The sequence below is a fragment of the Scomber japonicus genome, chromosome 1, assembly GCF_027409825.1.
Source record: "Scomber japonicus isolate fScoJap1 chromosome 1, fScoJap1.pri, whole genome shotgun sequence".
Lineage (NCBI taxonomy): Eukaryota > Metazoa > Chordata > Actinopteri > Scombriformes > Scombridae > Scomber > Scomber japonicus.
This window is the reverse complement of record NC_070578.1, coordinates 41,198,923-41,223,588: the sequence shown is the minus strand read 5'-3', so window position 1 is coordinate 41,223,588 and position 24,666 is coordinate 41,198,923. Positions and strand designations below refer to the sequence as shown.

The following is a 24,666-nucleotide window of genomic DNA, read 5'->3' as shown; positions in this document are numbered from 1 at the left end:
CTGATTGGCTGGAAGGTCGCTGACTCGGGAACGGGACAAGTATGAACTCAACAGAAAAATCCATCTACGCCTCGCTGTTCATTTATGTATATTATATATTAATGTCTGTACATTATTAATGTCTGTGCGGTGAACTTTATCACGTCTCAGTGAGAAATGTGAGCTGCTTTAAATGCGTCTCAAGGTCAATGCGTGAGACTTGAAAGCTTTGTGGTTCATATATCCTGTAATTATACATTTTACTTTCTGAATCAAGCAATCTCTGAAAGTTACTTACATGTTCTTGTTCCTGATCAGTCTGGTTTTCTTCTCTACAGCTTCAGTTTTCTCTCACGCTGCTGTCTTTGGTGCTGATCATCAACTTTAAATTTCTTTTTCTTGTCGACATAATATTCTCCCTCTTCCTGTTCTCCTGCTTTTTTCCCCCTTCCTCGTCTTCCTCTTTTGCATTTTCAGCAGCGTAGGTGTATTACTGCCCTGAGCAGGTTAAAAGTTTTGTTGATTTAGCCACACCTAATATGTTCTTGTTGTCATGCAGGAACTTCAACACTCATTATGAACAAGAACAGATTGAACAGATAATACCTCTATTCCCAGATCTGACTGTCTGTACATCCACACTCACACAGCCTGGTGGGATGATTTACTATGTTATGTAGACACTGATTTCATCACGTTTTAACAGAGTCTCTTCTGGTACCAGAACTACAATGCAACTACAAAAACACTCTTAACCTGGGGTTGAAAAGAGAAATAGCGCCTCCCTTTGGTGTCATTCTGCCATAGCCTCTTCCTCTCTCTCATACTCTCCTTCATTGTTTCCCTCAACTCCTCCCATCCCAGTGGTACATTTACATCTGTTTCATTATTATTTAACACACTCTTCAGATTGGCATGATTAAAGTCTCCAGCAGTTATAAAGACAGCATTGGGATATACTATGTTGTTTATTATTACAGGGCTCTCAAGTTTCATGAAACATTTGGAGTGAGATTCAGAGTCTGTTCCCTTTCTGTTCCTGTGAGTTGTTAACTGATAGGATCAATGTTCAGTTCATCTGAGAGAGGACAGGATCTTCCTACAGCGGTCACATTTCCTGGTTTGTTTTAATGACAAGTCAGCAACTGTAAAGTTTCATGGTAGGATGGATATTCTTTTGTTTTTCATTCACTCTATGTAATTACTTCTGCTAAGATGTTTCGGTTTTGACTGTTTTGAAATAAAAAGGAACAAGAAATTCAATCAATCTTTATTTATATAGCGCCAAATCATAACAAAAGTCATCTCAAGGCACTTTACACATAGAGCACATCTAAACTGTACTCTTGAACTCTCTTTAATGATCCTATGTTTAATTATTGTAAGAGTGATATTATGTTGTAGACTTAATTGCGTACACAAGTTTAACTATAACTGAGCAAACATAAGGCTACTTTATGAACAAAAACATTTAATTCAGGAAAATTACTTCATTTATTTTTTATTATTATTTGTTCATACATATATGAGAGTATGTTCAAATATGTGAAGCAGAGATACATCAACCATTTAATAGATAAAAGCTGCTCATTCATGCTGATTTTAACTGGGATAAACCTTCCTGCTGTTACTGTTACATACCACACGGTGGAAGCAGAGGATCCTAAATACAGAGATACTGTAAAAATACACTTGACTGGCCTCATCATTAGGAACACCTTTGCAATGTAATGCAATCCAATACAACAGCTCTGTTTTAAATTCTACTTCTTTAAAGATAATACCTTTTCTGTTTTTGTAAACATTTTCAAAAAACTATCGATTCTACTTTATATTTATTACTGAGGTCATAGTGGGTGATGGTGGTGTACTGAAGTGAATTATATTGACTGGTGTTCCTAATATTTTGCCCCCTTCATGTTAATGGAGTGGACAAAATAATAGGAATACCATCTGATGTATTGAAAAGTACATAGAAGGTTATAACATTGTAACTCCCATACATTTAACATACTAAGCTATTGCTTGAGTCCATTTGTTTATAGTTGTTTACATTAGTGTACTGTTGCACCCAATGTGACTCTTGTCGTGTATTGAGATTCACAGCCAGCTAAACTCTCCCTTGCATCATATCCTCCGAGGAACAGGCAGGTGTTGTAGTAGGTTAGGATTTATTACAAGAAAGTGTGAAACTGAAATGGACATATAAAAATACAGAAAGACATTTATTAATAAACAATATAGAATAGCTTGTCATATATACAAGTTAGCTAATCATGAATAGGAGTACCAATCTAATCTCTATCTGTAGATCTATATGTAAGTATTGACGGGTGATTCAAATTATGATACTGAATATGACAGAACTAATCAGGTAAGTAATGAGGTAAGTAACACATTAGTTATTGAACTCAAACTAAACAACACAGTATATTACATCAACGGTCAATTCAACGGTCTTTTGAAGGCTGAAATCTACCGTTATACTGCATCAATATAACGGTTGCTTGAAGGCTGAAATCTACCGTTATACTGCATCAATATAACGGTTGCTTGAAGGCTGAAATCTACCGTTATACTGCATCAACGGTCATACGTGCCAACAAAGTTACTCAAAAATGTTGCGAAACGTCACAATAATTAACAGAATACATTCTAATATTTATCTATAACATGTTCACTTACTTATATTTCCACTAAAAGGGCTAGTAACAAATATAACTAACTTAATAACTTCATATAAAGACGGAGAATTTTTCCGTTGCCATGACACTACCAAGCAACTTCTTGTTACGTCACTTCCTGTCTGCTATTGGCTGAGGCTGATAAACGATCAAAAGAACTATGCCCCCTAGTGGCCTGGGAGTTCTAGCAGTAAATACACATTTTCAATATAAGTAGACATAAGAAACTTGCAGTTATAGTTTTAATCTTCATTTATTTCCTATATGTATACAGATTCATATGTAACTTTAATTTACTTACATTTAACAGATATTCAATCCAATTAAGTGTTAATGTTATTGTTGCAGTTTCACTAAACGTCCAGCGGGTGGCGGTAAACATCTGTAGAGAGAGAGAAGGAGGTAGTGTGAAATATAACGAGCAAGAGAAAAAGGACAAACTTGTTATATTTGTTGAACTTCAATGTTAAAGTTGTCCAGAAGAGACCTTCCTTGTTTCAGGATGTTGTTGTTTGCCAGAGGATGAAGGAGGATTGCTATTAGATGTGTTTTTGATGACAAATCCTCCGGTGAGTGTGTTTTTCTTTTCAGTAATTATAGATTAAGAAACTGATGTTAGCTAATGCTCACTTCATGATTGTGGGTGTAAAACTAAAACAGAGGCACTGTAAACATGTGTGTGATATGAGTAATATGAGATGTGAGATACTATTGCTGGCAGACATTATTTCTTCGTGAATTTTATTTTATTTTATTTATGGGTATGTTTGTTATGCTCTGTTTGTAACATTGAAGCCAGCAATAAGCTCAGAAAAGGGTAGAAATAACCATAAGATATTGATATGAATCAGCATACTCTAATAAATAAATAACTTGACATTAACTGAGGTATTGTTCTGGATCTTCAGAGAGCTGGAGGTAAAACAGCGACCCCTGCTGTCTGTGTGGGAGAGTCTGAGCCAGGACGATGCTGTACTTGGATGTTCTGGATCTTCACTTGGATGTCAGATAAGTTTAAGCAAAATAAAAGAACAATAACTGAACTGAAACTATGTAGTCAACTGAATAAAAGGAAACTCACTGACTTGACTGAACTGAAATATACTTGCAAAGAAATAAAACAACAATTAGCTACTGAGGAATAAATAAAGGAGGACCATAAACTGAATGTGATACTACCTGGATAACAAAAAGAACTGAAAGGTGGATAATTTAATTTCATTTATCTATTTATTTTGGTTTATATTTGAAAAGCTTTGGAAAAAGGGATATATTTAAGTTGGTCAAATATAAATTAATATACTAAAGGGTAAAATTTTGGGTTTTTAAATTTTTTTTATTATAAGTGGGTCTACATGTGAGATATTTATGTAGCTATTCAGTTGATACTGAGCCTGTCTCAATACAAGTGTTGTTAGAATATGTTGGACAAACAGAGAGAGTCTCAAACAACAAATGTCAGAATATAAAACAGGAATTTTCTTACATCTAAAAGCACAATGAGACAGACTCAAACTTAAACTGACACATGAGTCAATGAGTGATAGAGACAAACAGAGAGTAAGGAGTCAGGTAAACTGCTGAATATCAGTTATGATGTTTAACAATAATAAGGGACTGACAGGACAAACACTTTTACTTTAACATACAGATTTTTAAATATATTCTCATCTTGTTACATCTAACACAGTTATTTATATATGTAGATTAGATATACTGTGCTGTCTCACTGTGCTGATTACAGACACTCTTATGAATATGACCTCTTAATTTCCAATTTGAAAAGCTGTACTGTAGATTTGACACTTGTGCCCTCATGTGGTAGAAGGCTGAACTGCTCAGCATTGTATCACTATGACTTTGTTGCGTTCGCTGTGTGCTTTTCAAATGGTGACGTGGTGCTGAAGTATTTATTCATACAACAGAAAGCCTTTAATCTTCTGCATAGTTCAATAATATACATAAGTGGCAAATTATCAGAGCATGTACTGATGTCCACTGGCTGAGTTTGTTAAAGGACTGGTCCACCCAAAACCTTTTTAAATGTTTCTGTAGTATTTTTGCTGCTAGCCCAATTCAATGAAGATTAATGGGATTTAATTTGTGGAGGTCTTGGCATTAAAAACAGCAGTATGTTTTTCTAGAAAGTGTGACTGTTACTGTGAATAATCCAGAGAAATGCTGCAAAAAATGTCAAATTTGTTAAGTTGAAAGTCTCAGAATTATTATGAATGTGTCCAGAATATGTGAGAACATCGTTTTTAGAAAGACATGAAACTTTTAGTCTTTTAAATATCGTTTTTTTTTTATTGTATCTCCACTGTAATGGGGTAGTGGCAGAAATCCCAGTGACAGATATCTCAAAAAGTGAAAAATAGAGAGATATTCTAGCATGTAATAATAACCCTCCAAATACCTGTATACCACTCTGTGAATCATACTTTCTAACATTGTGTCTTAATTTTACACAATTCAAATAAATCTGAACATGTTCTGAGTCTGTAGTGTTGATTAATAATGGATAACTGCTGTTGACACTGTTGTCCCATAATGCAATGCACAATGGTAATAAAGGATCTACTGACAGCTGGTAAAGACTGACACCATTGTTGTCAGTAGTGCAGTGGCTTTAAAAACATAAAACTAAAGTAATACATTTGTAGAATTAAACTTTCTACTTAGTGTTTGTGAACTAATCTGTTTGGTGTATTTTATATTTCTACATGTGGTGGTTTTATGGCTTTATTATTTATTATGAAACATATTTAGCCACATGATCTTTGTACATACAGTATATTATATTATTACTTATCATTATGCACATAACTATACTGTATGTCAACATGTAAAAAGAAGAATAAAGAAACACTGACACTGACAAAGCTCAACTTCTTTGTATCTTATTTAATTCATTGTGTCTGAAAACATGTAAGTCAGAAGTTCAACATGATCTACAGACCAGAAGATGCCACATTATTCCCACAGTTGGCTTGTTTAGACAATATTTAAACATAAAGACTTCTTATTCACTAACTTTCATCAAACACACATCAAAAGATCAAATGTTTAGCATGTTCTTATTAGAAATGAAACTGTAAATCATCATTATATTTAGCGTGTGTCATTATGTACAGTTATAATCTTTAAAAAGTAAAAATGTTAAAGAATAAAACTGTAAAAAGTAAAAAATAAATGTTAATGTTATACTGTAGGCCTTCATCATCATCATGTACTTGGTTGTGTTAAAAGATGAATATAATAAAATCTTTGTACTCATTAAAAAGTGAAACACGGTAAAAACAATAATAATGTTTTTAAAATATAACAAAACAGTTTTTACATCATCTGTCAAAAATAATGAAAAAGTTATAAATGATAAAGAATAAAACTATTTAAAAATGTAAAGACTCAAAAAAGTCAAAGTTTCATTACATAGCCTTTAAATTGTATTATATAAAATATTAAAAGAATCTGTTTCACATGGCCTTTGTTCTTCGTCATCATCATCATCATCATCATCATCATTATTATATGTAGCTTGTGTCATTATGTACGTAGTTATAATCATTAAAAAGTAAAATGAAAAAATATAAAGAAACAATACAACAAAACTGTTTTCTGTCAAAAATAATGAAAAAAGTTAAAATGTTAAAGAATAAAACTGTAAAAAGTAAAATAAATGTAAATGTAATAAATGTCATTACATAGCCTTTAAATGTTATACTGTAGGCCTTCATCATCATCATCATCATCTTTAGCACATGTCATTATGTACTTAGTTGTGTTAAAAGATGAATATAATAAAATCTTTGTACTCATTAAAAAGTGAAATAATACAGTAAAACAATAATAATGTTTTTAAAAGATAAAAACAGTTTTGTGGTGTTTAACTTGACTTGTTCATCATCATCATCATCATCATCATCATCTGTCACACATAATGAAAAAAGTTCCACATTAAAACATGAAAGGATGTCTCAGTATTTGTTCATGAATCAAAAAGTAATTTACATCAACATGAACACATTTGAACTGATGACAATTAATTTACTCTGCAAGAAAACATGAATCACTTCTTCACTGTAGCATTTTATGATTAGTAAGAAATGTTAAAGAATAAAACTATAATGTAAATAATAATATATGTAATGTAATAATATAAATGTAAAAAGTAGTAAAATGTAATAGCATCTCAATACATGGCCTTTAAACTACACACTGTAGGCCTTCATCATCATCATCATCATCATCATCATCATCACATTGGTTACTATTCACATAGCCATACATCATCATGAAAAAAGACAAAAAGAAACAGTTGTAATCATAAAAAAAGAATAAAAAGCCAAAATATATTAAATCATGACCCTTTGTCATGTGGTCTTTGTATGACGTCATCATAAAACAAAAAAACATCCGTATGATCACAAACCAAAAAATGAAGATAAAAACATTTTCTTCATCATGCAGAATAGTTATTATGCATGAGAGAGAAAAACCAAACATCTGTAAAATAAAATAAAAATACAGAATAATAATAAACAGTAAAATAATTAGTTTTAAAAAGGTTTAACAGTTGATCATAACTGCTTCCAGCTTTTCAACCCTGCAACTTGTTCGACTCATCATTTATTATTCATCATGTTCATCAGATCAAATGATGTCACACTATTCACTGTCAGCAGCTGGTTTAGTCTGTATTTGAGTTGAAATCACAAAGTCACATTTAAAAGAAACAACATTTAAAATAAAACATGAAAACATATTTTAGGTAATGTTAATATTTCAGTCAGTTCATATTTTTAATGTGTTGATCTGCTGAAAGCTCTGAAGTGTTTAGTCGTCATGTCCTTTTGTTCAGTTTTGTTTAAAGACATTTTTACATTGTTCACTTTATGTTGAAGGCATCTTTTAACCCCTTCAGTGCTTGTTCCTTTGTGATTCTCCTCCAGGCCTCTGGAACATCAGCTGGTTTAGCATCGTATTGTTGAGCAAATCTGTCATTGTATTGTACCAGTACATACTTCCAGTAGTCAGATGCCTCTATGCTGGGATCTGGAGGAATGAGCCAGTCTGGATAGTAAGTGTGATACTCTTTGAAAGGATGAAGCTCCCATTCAGTATCTGTGTTCCTGAATGTAGCTTCACTGTGCACAGAAGTTGTACACAGTGTTGGAACCAGCTTCTCAGTATCTTCATACCTGACTCTACCAAGACCTTGTGGTCGATGAACAGCTGCATGATGCTTATCGTGTCCTTTTCCTCCAGCCTCACAGGGAACTTTACAAAATGGACATTGCTTTCCACAACCAAACACTCTCTTGAAAAGCTCATCCTGTGGTTTGATTGGAAGTTTGTTCAGAGTCTCAGTGATGTCTTCAGACTTTGAGAATTCCTCCTGAAGCTGTTCTTTCAAGTCTTCTATTGATATTTTGAGGCTGTTGATAAATGGATGACATGTGCTTTGGATTTCAAACAAGGTGGTTTTTTCAGCCTCCACTGAGATTGAGATGTCTTTCATCAAATTCTTTCTCATGTTGCTGATGAGCTCTGTGATGCTTTCACTGTTGTCTGGCAGTTGAACACCATCTGGTCCTTTTGAGGCCTGCTCTAATGCTGCTGTGATTTTATCAACTATGACTTGAAGTTTCTTGTTCTTCAGTTTGTACAAAGTTTTGTCCTTTGACATTTTTTTCTGGATGTCCTGAAATATCCAATCATTAACATATATTTCATAATTACAAATGTACCTGACAAAACTGTTAAAGTCATCCTTTTGCAGCAACTCTTCCTGAATGTTGTACTGGAAAAAGGAGCGGGAGCTGTACTCTGCTGAATGAGAACCTGTCAAAATGTCATCCACAATTTCTATTCCCAAAGATCTATTGATGAACTCTTCCACAGCAGGTTTGATGCAACATCTGACAAAATCATTTGCTTTGCGTTGACAATCATCTCTTTGTTTGTACAAATCAAGAAAATCTGTCAAATACTGCCTCTTGTACTTCTCCAGATGAGTTCGAGGATCATTATCAGACAAGTATTTTCGATGCATTTTGAGGAATTCCCTTGAGGCAATGCCACAAATGTGAAGTTTCAGGTCAAACTCAAACTTGATTTTGACATCCTTGCTGATATCTTTAAGGGACTCATCGATTTTGTCCAGAAGTTCTTTTGTGAAAGACTCATGATAATCTGTGTTTGTCTTTGCTTTATCAGCCACAAAACGTCTACAAGACTCAATGACGTCATCAGCTTTGTTCTGCAAATATCTTTTTATTTCCTTTCTTCGTAACAGATTGAAGGTCTTTGGATTTCTTATATGTAGGGACATCCTGGCCTCAAACTCACTCTTCCCTATTTCTATTAGGTCTCCAATGTCCTGTAATTCCTCATTGACATTACGGTTTAGGAAGTTTTTTCTCAAGTGGAAGAGGATGTTTTCAGATATATTTTGTTCTTTCAGGCCAGACACATGTTTAGTGGCTTCACTCCACATCTTTTCAAACTCAAGTGTCAGCTGACCATCAGAGCGTTCAAAGTCTTTACAGTCACTCAGGAGTTTCATGACCTTGTCTTCAATCACTTTTCTGTATTCCCTCAGAATGTCTTGAACCTCTTTTGAACTTTTTCTTATATGCAGTGCACAATCCAGTTTATTGTTCACAGAGTATTTGATTTCCTTTGCAAGACTGCTGATACTGTTGAAAAAGTCAATCTTGTATTTTTCTATCAGATTTACATTCTGACCTTTCTTTTTGTAGTAGTTTGTAAGTTTCTCCTCCATTTTTCTTTTTTCAGATTTTACTTTTTCTGACACCTCTGATTTTTTTGATTCAGCCAATTCATTTAAATGTTGGAGTTCAGATTCATTGTCAGAATTTAAGATTTCCGACTCAGCATCTTGTTGCCTGGAGAGGATTTCTTTTCTGAAGTCCCATTCCCATTGATTGAACTCTTTGCAAAGGTTGTCGTAGGCCTGAGCCACAAGAGTGTTTCTGAAACTAAATATGAAGTTCTCATATTTCACTGCTTTCCAGAGACTTTTAATCCATTCTAGAAACTCTGAGATCTTTGAGACTTCATTGCTTCTGTTTGTTTTCAATGTCTCCAAAAGACTTCTCTTTAAATCTGCTACAGCTGCACTGTAACCTGTGCTCACTGATGCCATCGGAGGGGTTCCATGCCAGAGTCCTGGGATATTCCAGTTGTTTTTGTCCATGTCATAGTCCAGCACATCTGTGAATGCTTCAATAGAAGGATTCTTTTCCATTTCAGCAGCAATTTGTGTCATTTCATTGAGCTGATCCAAGAGATACTTTCTGTCTGTTAGGTTCTTTGCATGAGCTGAAACTTCAGCAACATTTTGATGCACAAAATGACAAACTGGCTTTTTACCAATTGTCTTCATTCTCAGGAAAGCATGAACGGCAATTTGTAGAACATCTTTCATTTCTGTTGAGTTCTCCATTGCAATGTTAATAATGGTGACATCACTTAAACCAATCACAAAGGTTGCCAGCTGATTGTCATGCTCATCACTTTCTTCTAGTGGTGCCAAATGTGGAGACTTTAGACCCTCTGTGTCAATGAGAACTATGAAGTCACAGCTCAACTCACGTTTCATATCTTCTCCAACTCTGAGGAAGAGCATATAAGCTCCTCTTGTGCATCTGCCGCTGCTGACAGGAAACTGCACACCAAACATGGTGTTGAGGAGTGTTGACTTCCCTGTACTTTGAACACCCAAGACAGTCAGTACTAACAGTCTGCTCTGTTCTCCAACCTTCTTGTGAAGCTCCATTAGCACATCTGTTACCCATCTCTCTGGGATGTTGGAAGCATCTCCATCCAAGAGCTCTAAAGGAAATCCATCCAACATCATTTCAGCAGCCAAACCAGGGAGACGAGATATTTCATCAGCAGTGTTTTTTGAACCATTAATTGAGAACTCATAGATGAGTCCCATCTCTCTCATGTAATGCTCTACTCCTAACGAGCTTTCCAGCAAAGTCTGAACTAACTCTGCATTGATTTTTACATCTTTCTCCTTTTTATCGCAGTGCTCTTTCAGTTCATTACGTGCTGAAGATAGATGACTGTCAGATTCTAAACATGCATTCAGCTGAAATTTCATCCACTTAAGAAAACAATCTCTTACGTCTTTGTCACATTTGGATACGTTTTCAATAAAACTTTTCATGGCTGTGGTCAGTTTGTATTTGCTTTGCTCTTTCCTGATTTGTTGTTTTTCCTCCTGTAGCTGGGATTTATATTCCTCTGGTCCAATGTCACCAGCTTTTGTCAGTCTACATTCCTCCATGTCCAGTTGTGATAATCTTTTCCAGTTTTCTCCCTGCAAAGGAAGTTGTTGTCTCTTGTAGTCTGGTATCTTCTGCTTCCCAATTCCTTTCACAATCTCCTCTGCTGCTTTCTTTTGTTTGTTACATTTGTTTTCATCCACAGACAGACCAAGTTCAACAGCTCTGTCAACCATATTTTCGATGATAACTTTGTTAGCTGCATTTGGCAGTGATTTCTTGATGGTTGTACAAAGTTTCTTTGAAAACTCTGCAACATTTACACTTGGGTTTTTGTATTTCACACTGCTATTTGGTAGCTGTAACTCTTTTAGTGTTGTCTCCTCTCTTGCATTCCCCTTTTTGCGATTAACAACCAAGAAGAGTTTGGATTTCACATCTTGAAGAGAAGTCAGAATCTTGTGCTCATTTTCTTCAACTTTGTCCAGGAACACAAAGGTAGCAGTTGACTCTTGAACAAGAAAATTGAATTGTTCCAGTGACTCACAAATGTCTCCTCTCAAATTGGCAAAGGCAACTGGTCCTGGAAATATGTCAAGATCTTCTCTGCCACAGGGAAGGTACCAGCAAACCTCCACCAAACCATTGGCTATTCTTCTTTTAAGTGCTCCTCCTTCCATATCTCTGTGCATGAAGATGTTGTGATTCTGCTCGCCACAACTGGGAACATGATTCAAAACCTGTGACTTGGAGAGACTACAGTTTTTCAGCCTGACAAAGGTAAAGAATGGTATATTTGCTTGGACAATGTTGTTTTCAACAAATCCTCTTGATTTAGACAAATCATGTGGGCGCCACTCTTTGACAATGTCTCTCAGAGCCCACAGCATCAGAGTAGACTGACTGTTATTGCCATGAGGCAACAGCAGTGGGACAGAAAACTGACACATTGACATCTTGAGGGCCATTTCCTGTTGCAAGAAGCTGTCAGCACAATGAAAGAGTGCAACTATGAGGTCTAGAGGGTTAACCTTGTTGTCTGCAGAGTCAAACAGATCACCGTTTTCATCTTCATCATCATCATCATCATCATCATCATCATCATCATCATCATCATCATCACCATTACCATCATCATCATTAGTTGATACTTGTGTACAGTTTCTGCATTTTGCATTGATTTGAAAGAGTTTCCTGAGAAAGCACCATGGTATTTTCTCCAATGATTCAACACTTTCATCGTAAATACTGTTTTTGTTGATTTCCAAAAGAGAGCGAAGAGTGAGCTTGTTGGGATAAAATTTCTGCAGTCCAAGTTTGGAGAGAAAGTTGAAAATAACTGAAAGAGAAAAAAAAGATAACAAAAAACTGAAAATTAACTCTGAGGACTTATTATGCAGTATAATATAATTTTTATTTCTATGCTGTTGACACCCAACAGTATGTAACCATAACATCTGGCATTAGTAGCACTGTTGTTTCTTGTGTCTTCTATGATAGATTTCTATCTGTGTTTCATGCATATGTTTTGTCTGTATTAGCTTTTTGTTTTGAATTTTATGCTGTTGGCACCACAAACTAAATTCCTTTTCACCTTATTAATGCCAGTCATAACTTGCTCATAATCCAAACTGCTCTCAGGAGACAATGCTGCATAAACTTCCTGTGCTTTTCAAGTTCAACACACACTACAACATGAGCGACAACTCATCTTTGGGCCATTTCAGCATTGTTGCAACACACTCAAAGAGAATGAAATATCCTTGAGTGATCTGCGGTGGGTTTCCAGCAAAAGAACAAACAAATTCATCTGGGTTAGAACCCAGAACCCTTGATGTGAGGCGACAGTGCTGACCTCTGCATGACCATACTGCCGTCATTTCACTTTTATAACACTAACTTCCTTAGAATGTATTTTTTGTTTATGGGAATTGTTTCAAACAAAATCATCTCATTAACAGGTCTGTGGTCTATTGTGCATCTAAGTCCCTGACATGAAAAGAGGATTGAGATTGCCTCAATATCCCAACAGCACTGGATTTTTTTAGCTTCCATTTATGTTTATTGTTCTGTTTTTTGGAAGCAGGGCAAAATTAATGTTTTTTTTATTTTTCAAAACTGATTATTACAACAAAAAAATTAGCAATTAGGCTTTTATTAATTAAAACGATTTGATTCACAGTTTGTTGATTAAACTTGAGATTGAAATCTTGAGCTATAAAATCACTACAGGCTGCAAGAAAACTTTTTTTGAGACATTTACACTCAAATGTGCGTTTGTCTGAATTTAACTCATATTTAACATCCATATCACACCATCTTTACCTGCGCCACTCTGAACTGATGCTGAAGAAAAGTTTAACTCACCAGCAGATTGTCCATCTTTAAAACATAGAGGAAGTTCCTTAGAATCATCCTTCATGGACTCACAGCTGGGTAAAGGAGAAGTTGGTCTCTGCTTCTGCTGCTCCGAGCTTCAATACAACACAAACAGAGATTTGAGTATAAATAATGATGGAGGGATGATTTGTGTCATGGACAGTTAAAGATCTTCATCTCACCTTTGAGCTTTCGTCTTGCTGTCATGTTTCCCACACAGATCGGTTCTGGAGGAAGTGTTTCCCTCCTTTTTCTCCATACATGGATTCATAGCACAGCTGACACCTTCACACAAACACAACAACATGCTGTCAGAGCTGCACTCACTCATTTCAACTAATGAAGCTTAGTGAAAGACAGGAAGACCATCTCTTTTGCTCTCTCTCTCTGTCTCTGTCTCTGTCTCTCTCTGTCTCTCTCTCTCTCTCTCTCTCTCTCTCTCTCTCTCTGTCTCTCTCTTTCTCTCTATCTCTCTCTCTCTCTCTCTCTCGTGTTTTTCTCAGCAGTGTAGTGAGGCAAGTTGAGTGAGCTACTGTGTAGAACCAGGGGAAGGACACTTGGCTAGTCACACAACAAAAAAAAACGTCTTTTTTTGGAATATCAGTTGGTAAACAATTTGTTTACATTTCCAAAGAAAGTGTTTTACGTCTAATTAATTAATTTCTCTCTCATCATCCATCTCCTGCTCTGTTGACACACATGAGGGGTTTCTGGGTGGAGTCTCTCTACAGCTTCATAAAGGTCTCATATTTACTAAAGCACAACCGCATTAAAGCAGTTCAAGGCCCTGAATTCATGATTTAAAAAATTCTGACCTGGTGACTCCTGGTCAGAGTTGACCCTAAACCTTTGGGGGCTCTAATCAAAATCTGCTGTGGGGCCCCTCAAACTGTTGTGTGTTTAGAGTGATTTACTCATTACCTTTTTTGCACTGAAAGTAGGAAATGTAGTTATATCTATAGGTTTTACTAAAACACATAACTTACCAGTATTATCAGTTTCTTTGGTGTCATAACCAGATTCTGCACCAAAGGTAGAGGTGGTCAACGGACCTGCAGTGAAATAAACACATTGAATAAACATTTACTTACTTTTTAAAACACATTTCACCCCCCCCCCCCCCCCTTTATACTCATTAACAATAGGAGCTGTGTTTACTGACACATGTGACTCTTTTCTAACCATGCACTTAAGTAGTTCTCCTGGAAATGTTAGGCATTTAATACAGAGACTAAACTGGACCTGTTTCTGTCTATATTTGTATTGTTCTGTTAAAAGTGTGATAAGACCAGATCACCAGTTAACATTACAGTGCTATAGATAGCCCCCTCCCAATGAGCCCACTGTGTCTCTGATTGGCCAGATTTCAGGAACATGCCAGGATGTGTGATTTATCTGAAGTTGCCACCAATGCAAACCCAACATTTATTTCCCTGCTTTACTACTTCATATTAAAAGATTTAAATGAATAACTGGATACTTATTTATGAATTTACAAAAAGTGAAATGTGTTCCTACCAAATTTGTTTCATTAGCAGCACTAAGAACAAAATATGGACATATTTGGAGATTTATTCAGCCAATCAGTTATAATGCAGGGAGGAACAGTACAAGTAGAAACAGCCACAGTGATGATGATGTTTGATGAAGAGCTGCAGACCAAATGTTATATATAGGACTGAAAATGAGGAAATAAAAGGTCCCATTTAAATGATGATGATTCAGGCTTAAACAGAATAAGAGTCTTTTACCCTTTTTTAAATTCATTAACTTTAATCATTCACTTTCATACTTGTGTATATAAAGGGGCAGTAAACAGATATCATGGGGTAAAAAAGACAATCTGTCTACAGAACAAACTCTAGCGTATAAATCCTAAATGTTATATTTTGTTTTCTGATTTATCATCTAGTTAAAAATCAGTTAATTGTCCGTATAAGCAACCAAAGAACCATAAACGACTTTCTTCATTTATTAGAAAGATTTTTCTTTTCACAATCTGTTTTTTCTCTCATTACCTGTTATTATGGATAAAATTAAAGTGATGGTTCGGCGTAATATGCGTCTAATGAACCACAAGGTCAATCTAATCAGCGCCTCAGCCCTTTTTTTTCATCTGGTCGGAAATTAGTGGAGTTAGAGCCATCAGCTGAATGTCTTAGTACAGGCGCTAACGGGACCACCAGGCGCTAACGGGACCACCAGTGTATCTGGTAAATGACCCCACTAATAATGCCTGGATTGGTATCAAACTTCTACAGTAGTACAGATAGGCTCTTTACTCATAAATCCATGCATTGGAAAGTTTGTAAGTACACTAGGAGTTTATTAAAATAAACACTTACCTGATGGCTTTTACTCTGCTGCTACTGCTAAAGCTGTAAAAGCCATCAGGTAAGTGTTATTTTAATAAACTCCTGGATCCTTCATCAGAAACAGACGTAGCTTCACGTGACACTTAGGAGGAAATAACGGCGGGACTAAGAAGCAAGAGAGGTAAACGTGGATGCAATTTAAGAGAATCTAGAAGTACCCAAGTACTCCGGCCTAGAAAGGAACCCCCCTTGATGACAGTCAACTACGATTACTTATTAATATTATTAAACTACTTGTTATGAACCCAGAAATACAAGATAGCGTGGCTAAGACTGATGTAAGAAACTAATGCTCTCCTGGTTCCTGGTTTAATGTCCATTATCTCAATGTACAGGCATTAAAAATAATCTGTTACATACCTTTATGTTCTTCAAGCCTCTTTTGTGTTTTCTCCTCAGATATCATCAGAGTCCTGCAGCAGAGGAAAGGTTTGTTCAGTATGCTGCTGACTGAGGGTCTCTCTTCAGGGTCACGTTTCAACAGCTGAGCCAAGAGGTAACACAGTTCTTGGGAGTAGTGATCAGACACAGGAGAGTATGAGCCACGGATGAGTTTCTGTTCTAGGTCCATCTTACTGCAATCCTTAAATTGAGAGGAAACATATTTAGTTATAACCACTGCAGAAAAAAGTTAGAAAAGAAGAGATGACCCATTCTTTCTTGGTAAGCATTAGACATACTGGGAAGAGATCTGTATCAGTGAGAACATTGCAATGCTGTATAAAATACATTAAATCTACATAAAGTAATAAACAGCTCACACACAGAATACTTACTGCAGGCTTTAGAGTGCACATTTCATGCAGGACACAACCTAGGGCCCAAATATCACTGCAGAGGGAGAGAAAGTCAGAGGAGAGAGCAGACAAACAGGCTGAGATCAGTTATGAAGGCAGCTTTATATTTATTCAATAAGTCACTTTAAGATGGAGAAAAAGGGTTTCATTGTTGAGAAAACTCAAATACACTTAAATATCTTTTAAAACACGCTATGTCAGACTTTATCAGTTATTAAATGACTTATTTTTATTATTGTTCCTGCAGTTCTGCTTAATTTACTTCATTCAGTTAACTGAAGTGGATTAGGTTACATGCAGACTTAAAATAGTTTATATTCATCAGCAGGTTTGTTTAGTAAAGAGGAGACGTAGGAGACTTTGACATTTTCCATAAGTCACCAGTTCAGTGGGGAGAAAACTTGTCCACTGGATTATTATTAAATGTTCATTTACACCATAAATGAGACAAAAACAGAACAGCACATGAAGTTAATACCTTTTGTTGTTGTATGGTTTGTTCTCACAGATCTCTGGTGATAGGTAAAGTGGTGTTCCTATCTGTGTTGTTGCCAGGTCTCCAGTGCTGGAAATGAGAAGAGAATAGTAAACAGACTATATTATTATTTATTATTTCCATTTTAATCTTGGTTCTATAGAGATCTGCAGTCAGATGACATTTTACAAACCTGTTCAGCACTCTTGCAATTCCAAAGTCTCCAAGCTGTACAGTCCCATCTTTAGTCAAAAATATGTTCTATGTAGAAATCATAAAAGACATAATGTCATTATCATGAGGCTATACAATACAAATAAAAATGCATCATTACTGAGGGAAGATCATGTGATGTATGAAGTAATACCTGTGGTTTGATGTCTCTGTGGAGGATTTTTCTATCATGGATGTGTTTTAGTGCCAAACAAATCTGCACAAACCAGTCCAGGATCTAAGAAAGACAGGAACATAAAGACACAATGAAAGTATCAACTTTTACTAGGGGTGCTCCGATCAGGGTTTTTGGAACCGATCACCGATTTTTGAAATCAGTATCGACGATACCGATCCCGATACCGATACCAGAGCCTCTATTTTGAATTTGAAGCTTGCTTTTTATAGTGTAGCATTAATTATCAAGTTATTTAATTAGGTTACCCTTGAACCTGTATACAAAGCATTATTAAATTAAAGACATGAGGGTATCATGAATTGACTCTTTTATTTGCAGGAATTTGCAACATTGTACATAGTTGAGGCTCAGCTCAAGACTATATGCTCCTAAAAAATGAAACAGCTCTACGTACACCACCATGTGAACATTACACTCTATAGAAACTAATACATGTAGTTACCTTCCTGTCTGTCATGGCAGACTTTTAAATGCCGTATTAAGTTTGTAGTGTTGAAATTGCGCGTCTTATCTCCTCCGCGACTGATTCCCTTTGAGCAGACACAGCAAACAGCAAATTTAATGTCCTTTTCTGACACTTTGTAAAACTTCCAAACCGGCGACGCCATCTTAACTCTTCATCTGTAATTGTCTCGCGGTAATTGTGTTGCGCGGGTACTGCGTCACATCGGCTCTTTTGATCGGTGAAAATTAAAAATCCGATCACTTCCGATACCAGGTATATCGGCCGATGCCGATCGGGTTGCCGATCGATCGGAGCACCCCTAACTTTTACACCCCCATTGAGAAGGGTGTAAATACATTTCAAAAAAATATAATGAAGTGAAATACAAAGTGTTACATGATGAATTGTATCCACGTTATTATCTTCAATAGTTAATATCTTACTTGCTCTTCTGGGAAAAGATTTCCTTCCTGAGATTTGATCTTCTTGGAGAGGTCTCCACCTTCACAGTAGTCCATCACAATATACAGACAGTCCCCCTCTAAAAGATTTTATACAGCATAAGGAACATGCATGCAGACATGTGTGCATCAAGACTCAAGATTCAATTGTATTGTCATTCACTAGAGCATACGAGATGCAAAGAGAACGATTATGAGCACAGCTCTAAAAACATAGATGACCTCTGTGATTCTTAAAGGTTTCAGCTAAGAACATTTATACCTTCAAAAGATTCCTTATACTGGACAATGAAGGGATGTCTCATTTTGGAAAGAACTTCAACTTCTTTTTGAGCTTTCTGCCTCTCTTCAGTCGACATCTGCCAAAGTGAAAGAGACAGAAAATAAAGTTAAAGAGTAAAGGAGAGCTCATATGAACACTGAAATAGTGGAATATTATACATATGGTGCTTACTCTAGATATCTTAATCTTCTTGGTGACATATTGTTGTCCATCCTCTTTGGATTTGACAAGGATGACTCTTCCAAATCCACCTTTGCCAATTTTCTTCACCGTTTCATACTTATCCATGTTAGTGGAATGACTGTCAGCTCATGTTTGTTCTACAGAGAGACAGATAGCTGATTACAGACAATTCTTGGGAATTTATACAGTAAATAACATTAAATAACGAGTTACATTTTTAAAGCTGCACTATTCAATGTTTCAGTGATGTGATTTACTGTTTTGACATGCAGCGCATGTGAGAACGAAGTGTCCTGATAGCTCTGATAGCCCCCCCCCCCCCTTTGAACAATATCCTTATAGTTCTTCAGTCTCTCTAACTCTGGTCCTTATAGTCTAACTCTGGTCCTTATAGCCTCTCTAACTCTGGTCGTTATAGTCTCTCTAACTCTGGTCCTTATAGTCTCTCTAACTCTGGTCTTTATAGTCTAACTCTGGTCCTTATAGTCTCTAACTCTGGTCCTTATAGTTTCTCTAACTCTGGTCCTTATAGCCTCTCTAACTCTGGTCCTTATAGTCTCTCTAACTCTGGTCCTTATAGTCTCTCTAATTCTGGTCCTTATAGTCTCTCTAACGCTGGTCCTTATAGTCTCTCTAATTCTGGTCCTTATAGTCTAACTCTGGTCCTTATAGTCTCTCTAACTCTGGTCCTTATAGTCTCTAACTCTGGTCCTTATAGTCTAACTCTGGTCCGTATAGTCTCTAACTCTGGTCCTTATAGACTCTCTAACTCTGGTCCTTATAGTCTCTAACTCTGGTCCCTATAGTCTCTAACTCTGGTCCTTATAGTCTAACTCTGGTCCTTATAGTCTAACTCTGGTCCTTATAGTCTCTAACTCTGGTCCTTATAGTCTCTAACTCTGGTCCTTATAGTCTAACTCTGGTCCTTATAGTCCAACTCTGACCCTTATAGTCTCTAACTCTGGTCCTTATAGCCTCTAACTCTGGTCCGTATAGCCTCTAACTCTGATCCTTATAGTCTCTAACTCTGGTCCTTATAGTCCAACTCTGATCCTTATAGTCTCTAACTCTGGTCCTTATAGTCTAACTCTGGTCCTTATAGTCCAACTCTGATCCTTATAGTCTCTAACTCTGGTCCTTATAGCCTCTAACTCTGGTCCTTATAGTCTAACTCTGGTCCTTATAGTCTCTAACTCTGGTCCTTATAGCCTCTAACTCTGGTCCTTATAGTCCAACTCTGATCCTTATAGTCTCTAACTCTGGTCCTTATAGCCTCTAACTCTGGTCCTTATAGTCTCTAACTCTGGTCCTTATAATGTAATACTCGTCCTTATAGTCTCTAACTCTGGTCCTTATATTCTCGAACTCTGGTCCTTATAGTCCAACTCTGGTCCTTATAGTCTCTAACTCTGGTCCTTATAGTCCAACTCTGATCCTTATAGTCTCTAACTCTGGTCCTTATAGTCTAACTCTGGTCCGTATAGTCTCTAACTCTGGTCCTTATAGTCTCTAACTCTGGTCCTTATAGTCTAACTCTGGTCCTTATAGTCTCTAACTCTGGTCCTTATAGTCTCTAACTCTGGTCCTTATAGTCTCTAACTCTGGTCCTTATAGTCTCTAACTCTGATCCTTATAGTCTAACTCTGGTCCTTATAGTCTCTCTAACACTGGTCCTTATAGTTTAACTCTGGTCCTTATAGTCTCTAACTCTGGTCCTTATAGTGGGACATACTGCACCGGTAACCCCTTTGAAAGGAAAGCAGTGTCTCGAGAGGTGCGCACTGAAATAAGGAAAGCTAAGCTTCGATATAAGAAAAAAAAAGATGCCCGGTATAGCAGTACAGAACTAAGAGAAGCCTGGCAAGGTTTAAATAATATGGCATCCACCAATCAACAAACTGAGAACAAAAAATCTATTAGTGTAAATGGAGTAGCCAACTTTGACTTGCCTGGTACTTTTGACTCATTCTTCTCTCGTTTTGAAAGATCTTTGTTAATGTGTCTGCTTGTAGGGAGTCCCTCAAACCATTCGGGGGAAATTATGATTGTACGGGATCAAGTATCTGCCTTATTTAAGAAGGTTAAGCTTAGGAAAGCTGCGGGTCCTGATGCTATTTGTTGTCGCACTTTGCACCACTGTGCCAATCAGCTTAGTGTGGTTTTCCAAAATTGTGTGAATCTTGGTCAGATACCTACAATTTGGAAGACGTTGACTATTAAACCTATACCCAAATAAAAAACTCCAAGTAACAAAGTCTTTGTCTTTTACAGATGGAAAACTGGATGTGGAGGATGCAAAACTTTTTATTCTGAACACTGTGTATAAGCACCTGGAAAATCCTGGTGCTCACACAAGACTTTTATTTGCAGATTTTTCTTCTGCTTTTAACAAAATGCAGCCTCACATTTTTAACCTCCCTGACCAGCTTCTTATGTTAATTTTAAATTTCCTAAGGGATAGGGTCCAGCAGGGTTTTATTAATTTAGGATCATTCATCCCCATTCTCTTCTGTCTAACCACACCTTTTATTTTTATTGCACTTCTGTATGACGTATTACACATCCACACATACATCTGCTGACTATTCCAAGAGAGAGAAAGAGAGAGAGAGAGAGAGAGAGAGAGAGAGAGAGAGAGAGAGAGAGAGAGAGAGAGAGAGAGAGGGGGAGAGAGAGAGAGAGAGAGAGAGAGAGAGAGAGAGAGAGAGAGAGAGGGAGAGAGGGAGAGAGAGAGAGAGAGAGAGAGAGACCAACAAAGGGACAAACTTTCAGCCTTAATTGTAGGTAATATGTTTGAGCGTACCTGTAGACTCTCGTCTATCTGGGTCCATTGTTGTCCTCTTTTCTCTTCATTCTCCTGCACACCAAAACCTACAGACACAATATCACCTGTTTTGTTTGATAGTACCACTTTTGTTCAAAAAAGTCAGTCAAAACTGCACATTTCATATATTCACACTTCAAATTATATTTTAAAAGCTTTATACCACATAAACAAAACATCACAGTAATAGTTTCTAAAACATCATCATGTAAACACAATAACTGTAATGAGCAATGTAAATTATGTTGAGAACCTGCAGGTTAGCTTATCAAACTAAATACCTGTCACTGTTAGCTTATCAAACTATGTACCTGTGGAAAAATTCACTTGTAGCAATGATTAATCATTGCCAGATCATTGTTTGTTTATCAGACATCGCTGAACCACTTGTTCTTCACTTCCTTGTAGGTCTCGATGTAGATGGATTGATTGATAAGAATGACTTTACATGTTGAAAAGCACTAACCACACACTGGAACGCAAAGAGAGACAACAGTGTTTTAGATGCTTGTTGTGACAAATCTGGTTTTATGTTTTATACTCAACAGTTTAGTTTGTCATGTAAAAATATTCCAGCTCTTCCAACCAGGTCTTTTTGAGGATTCAAGTGTTGATGACATTTAGAATTTTTTTTTTTTTTACTAAAGATGACATACAAGTTTGATCGTGAATGCCAAATCGTTATACTTGCTGTGTCTTAACATCAAACAGACTCAAGATAATGTTAAATCATTGAACAATAGTTATGATTTAAAGGATTACAGTTAAAATAGAAGAACTGACTCAGCACACCTCCAAACCATAAACCAAATATTCCTAAAACAATCTCTGAAGACCTGAATGTGTGACGAACGAGTTAGAGGACATTTTCCATGTCTTCCTCTGTCTCACTGCTGTTATATTTATAACTTGTTTAATACTAAAGCAGCTCTTACTACATCTCGTGATGATTTTCAGTTATATACATTTTTTGCATTATACTTGTTTTAATTAATATAGAAGGCAATGCATGTTAAAATATCTGAAGTTCAATAATACAGCAACAAGTAAGTATTCTATAATTGTACTGACAGCTGTACTGAAGACTTAAGGCTGGTCTCAAAAATCTGACTAAAACATGCTTTTGAATATTTAGTAATTATACATTTTACACTCTTTTTGAATCAAGCAGCCTCTGAAAGTGACCTACATGTTCATGTTCCTGATCAGTCTGGTTTTCTTCTCTGCAACTTCAGTTTTCTCTCACACAGCTGTCTTTGGTGTTGTTCATCAACTTTAAATTTCTCTGTCTTTAGAACAACATGGCGGCATAATGCTCTCCCTCTTCCTCTTCCTGCTTCTCTCTCTCTCTCTCTTTCTCTCTCTCTACGTCTTCTTCTTCCTCTTTTGTATTTTGAGCCCTGCCCTGCCCTGCCCTGCCCTGAGCAGGTTAAAAGTTTTGTTGACTTAGTCCCACCTCATATTTTCTCATATAATTCTGTGTCATGCAGGAACTTCAACACTGCTTTTATAATCAACTGGTGGTTCTCATTATGGACAAGAACAGATTGAACAGAAAATACCTCTATTCCCAGATCTGACTGTCTGTCCAACTGTTTCTGTACATCCACACTCACACAGCCTGGTGGGATGATTTACTATGTTATGTAGACACTGATTTCATCACGTTTTAACAGAGTCTCTTCTGGTACCATAACTACAATGCAACCACAAAAACACTGTTAACCTGGGGTTGAAAAGAGAAATAGCGCCCCCCCTTTGGTGTCATTCTGCCATAGCCTCTTCCTCTCTCATCATACTCTCCTTCATCGTTTCCCTCAACTCCTCCCATCCCAGTGGTACATTTACATCTGTTTCATTATTATTTAAACTTTCCGTTGCTATTAGGGATCGACCGATATGGTTTTTTAAGGGCCGATACCGATTATTAGTAATCAAGGAAACCGATAACCGATATTTAGAACTGATATTAATTTGCAGTAAAACTTTAAAATTTGGTGTCAAAATGTAGAGTAACACACTTGGGATTAGACTGAATACCGTTTACTGTTTGTTTGTTTTTGTAAACTGTGAAAATCTGTGATAAAAAGACCTTAAACTTTTGTAGAATAACACAAACTCTGATCTTAGTTGAAATGGTTCAAGCTATTGTTTTATTATATAAAAACAAAAAGTGCAGAGATCTCTTAAAGTTCATCAGGTTCAGCTCTTAATCTGTAGGCTACTTGCTGTACCCATATGTTTCAATGTCTTCTTTTTATTAAATAAAGAAGCTCCAGGTCATCTTCACTTGATCATTCTTTTTTTTTTTGCCGTGGTGCTATTTATTTATTTATTTATTTATTTATCTTTAGACGCGTAATCATTTAAGCTATTTGCAAAATTGTGTCGCACTTGATGTGAATATAGGCAGGCAGGTAGGTCCAAATGTTGCTTCCGGGCAGCATGTCATTGAAACTGATCATAATCAGGTTGTGGTGTCTTTAAAACTTCACCATAGAATATTTTTATTGCAACTTCGACATTTTCTGTTGCCTTGCCTTCAAACACCACACTGCTGCTTCACAGAGCACTCCTCTCCTCTCCTCCTCTCCTCCTCTCCTCTCTTCTCTGTGGCGCTGCATCTCGAAGCTGCAGTGTTGATTGGCTGTCACTTGTGCCGTGCAGCCAATCAGTGGGCGCTGTAGGCGGGACATTGTTACACAGCCAAGAGTGGTGACTTCAGGCAGAGAGAGAGACGGCTGCATAAGAGCTTATTTTATTGGTTATCAGTGGAAAAAACGGCCGATGCCGATTATCATAAAAATGCCGAATATCGGCCGATATTATCGGCCATGCCGATTATTGGTCGTTCCTTAGTTGCTATGGGGTCAGTCATTTCATTTCCCTTGACTCCAGCATGCAGGGATCCAGCAGAGTGACGTCACAGCCTGTTTCTCTTATTCTAGACAAAACAACAAGTATCTCATAAATGATATCAGGATGAGCCTTTGATTTACCTCCACCAGAGCAGCTGCTGAATCAGTACATAATATTATAACTCTATTCTGCCTGGTTTCCTCTATCCACTGCAGGGCCCTTAGTATTACTATTTATTCTGTTACAACA

At 36.6% G+C, this 24,666-nt stretch overlaps 2 protein-coding genes across 2 annotated transcripts in view; both read right to left on the bottom strand.

Moving 5' to 3' along the window:
* Nucleotides 1–380, bottom strand: part of LOC128360780 (serine/threonine-protein kinase Nek1-like) — a 116,993-nt gene extending 116,613 nt beyond the window's left edge. The window contains exon 1 of the mRNA XM_053321287.1: nt 278–380. The gene's annotated coding sequence lies outside the window, so the exon portion shown is untranslated. The remainder of the gene's footprint in view (nt 1–277) is intronic.
* A 6,920-nt stretch (nt 381–7,300) lies between these two features.
* LOC128358695 (up-regulator of cell proliferation-like) overlaps nt 7,301–24,666 on the bottom strand; it is a 64,569-nt gene continuing 47,203 nt past the window's right edge. Inside the window, exons 3-4 of the mRNA XM_053319053.1 lie at nt 12,048–12,263; nt 7,301–11,993 (exon numbers count right to left, since the gene is read on the bottom strand). Coding sequence (XP_053175028.1) covers nt 7,552–11,993; nt 12,048–12,263 — 4,658 coding nt within the window. The 3' untranslated portion in view covers nt 7,301–7,551. The remainder of the gene's footprint in view (nt 11,994–12,047; nt 12,264–24,666) is intronic.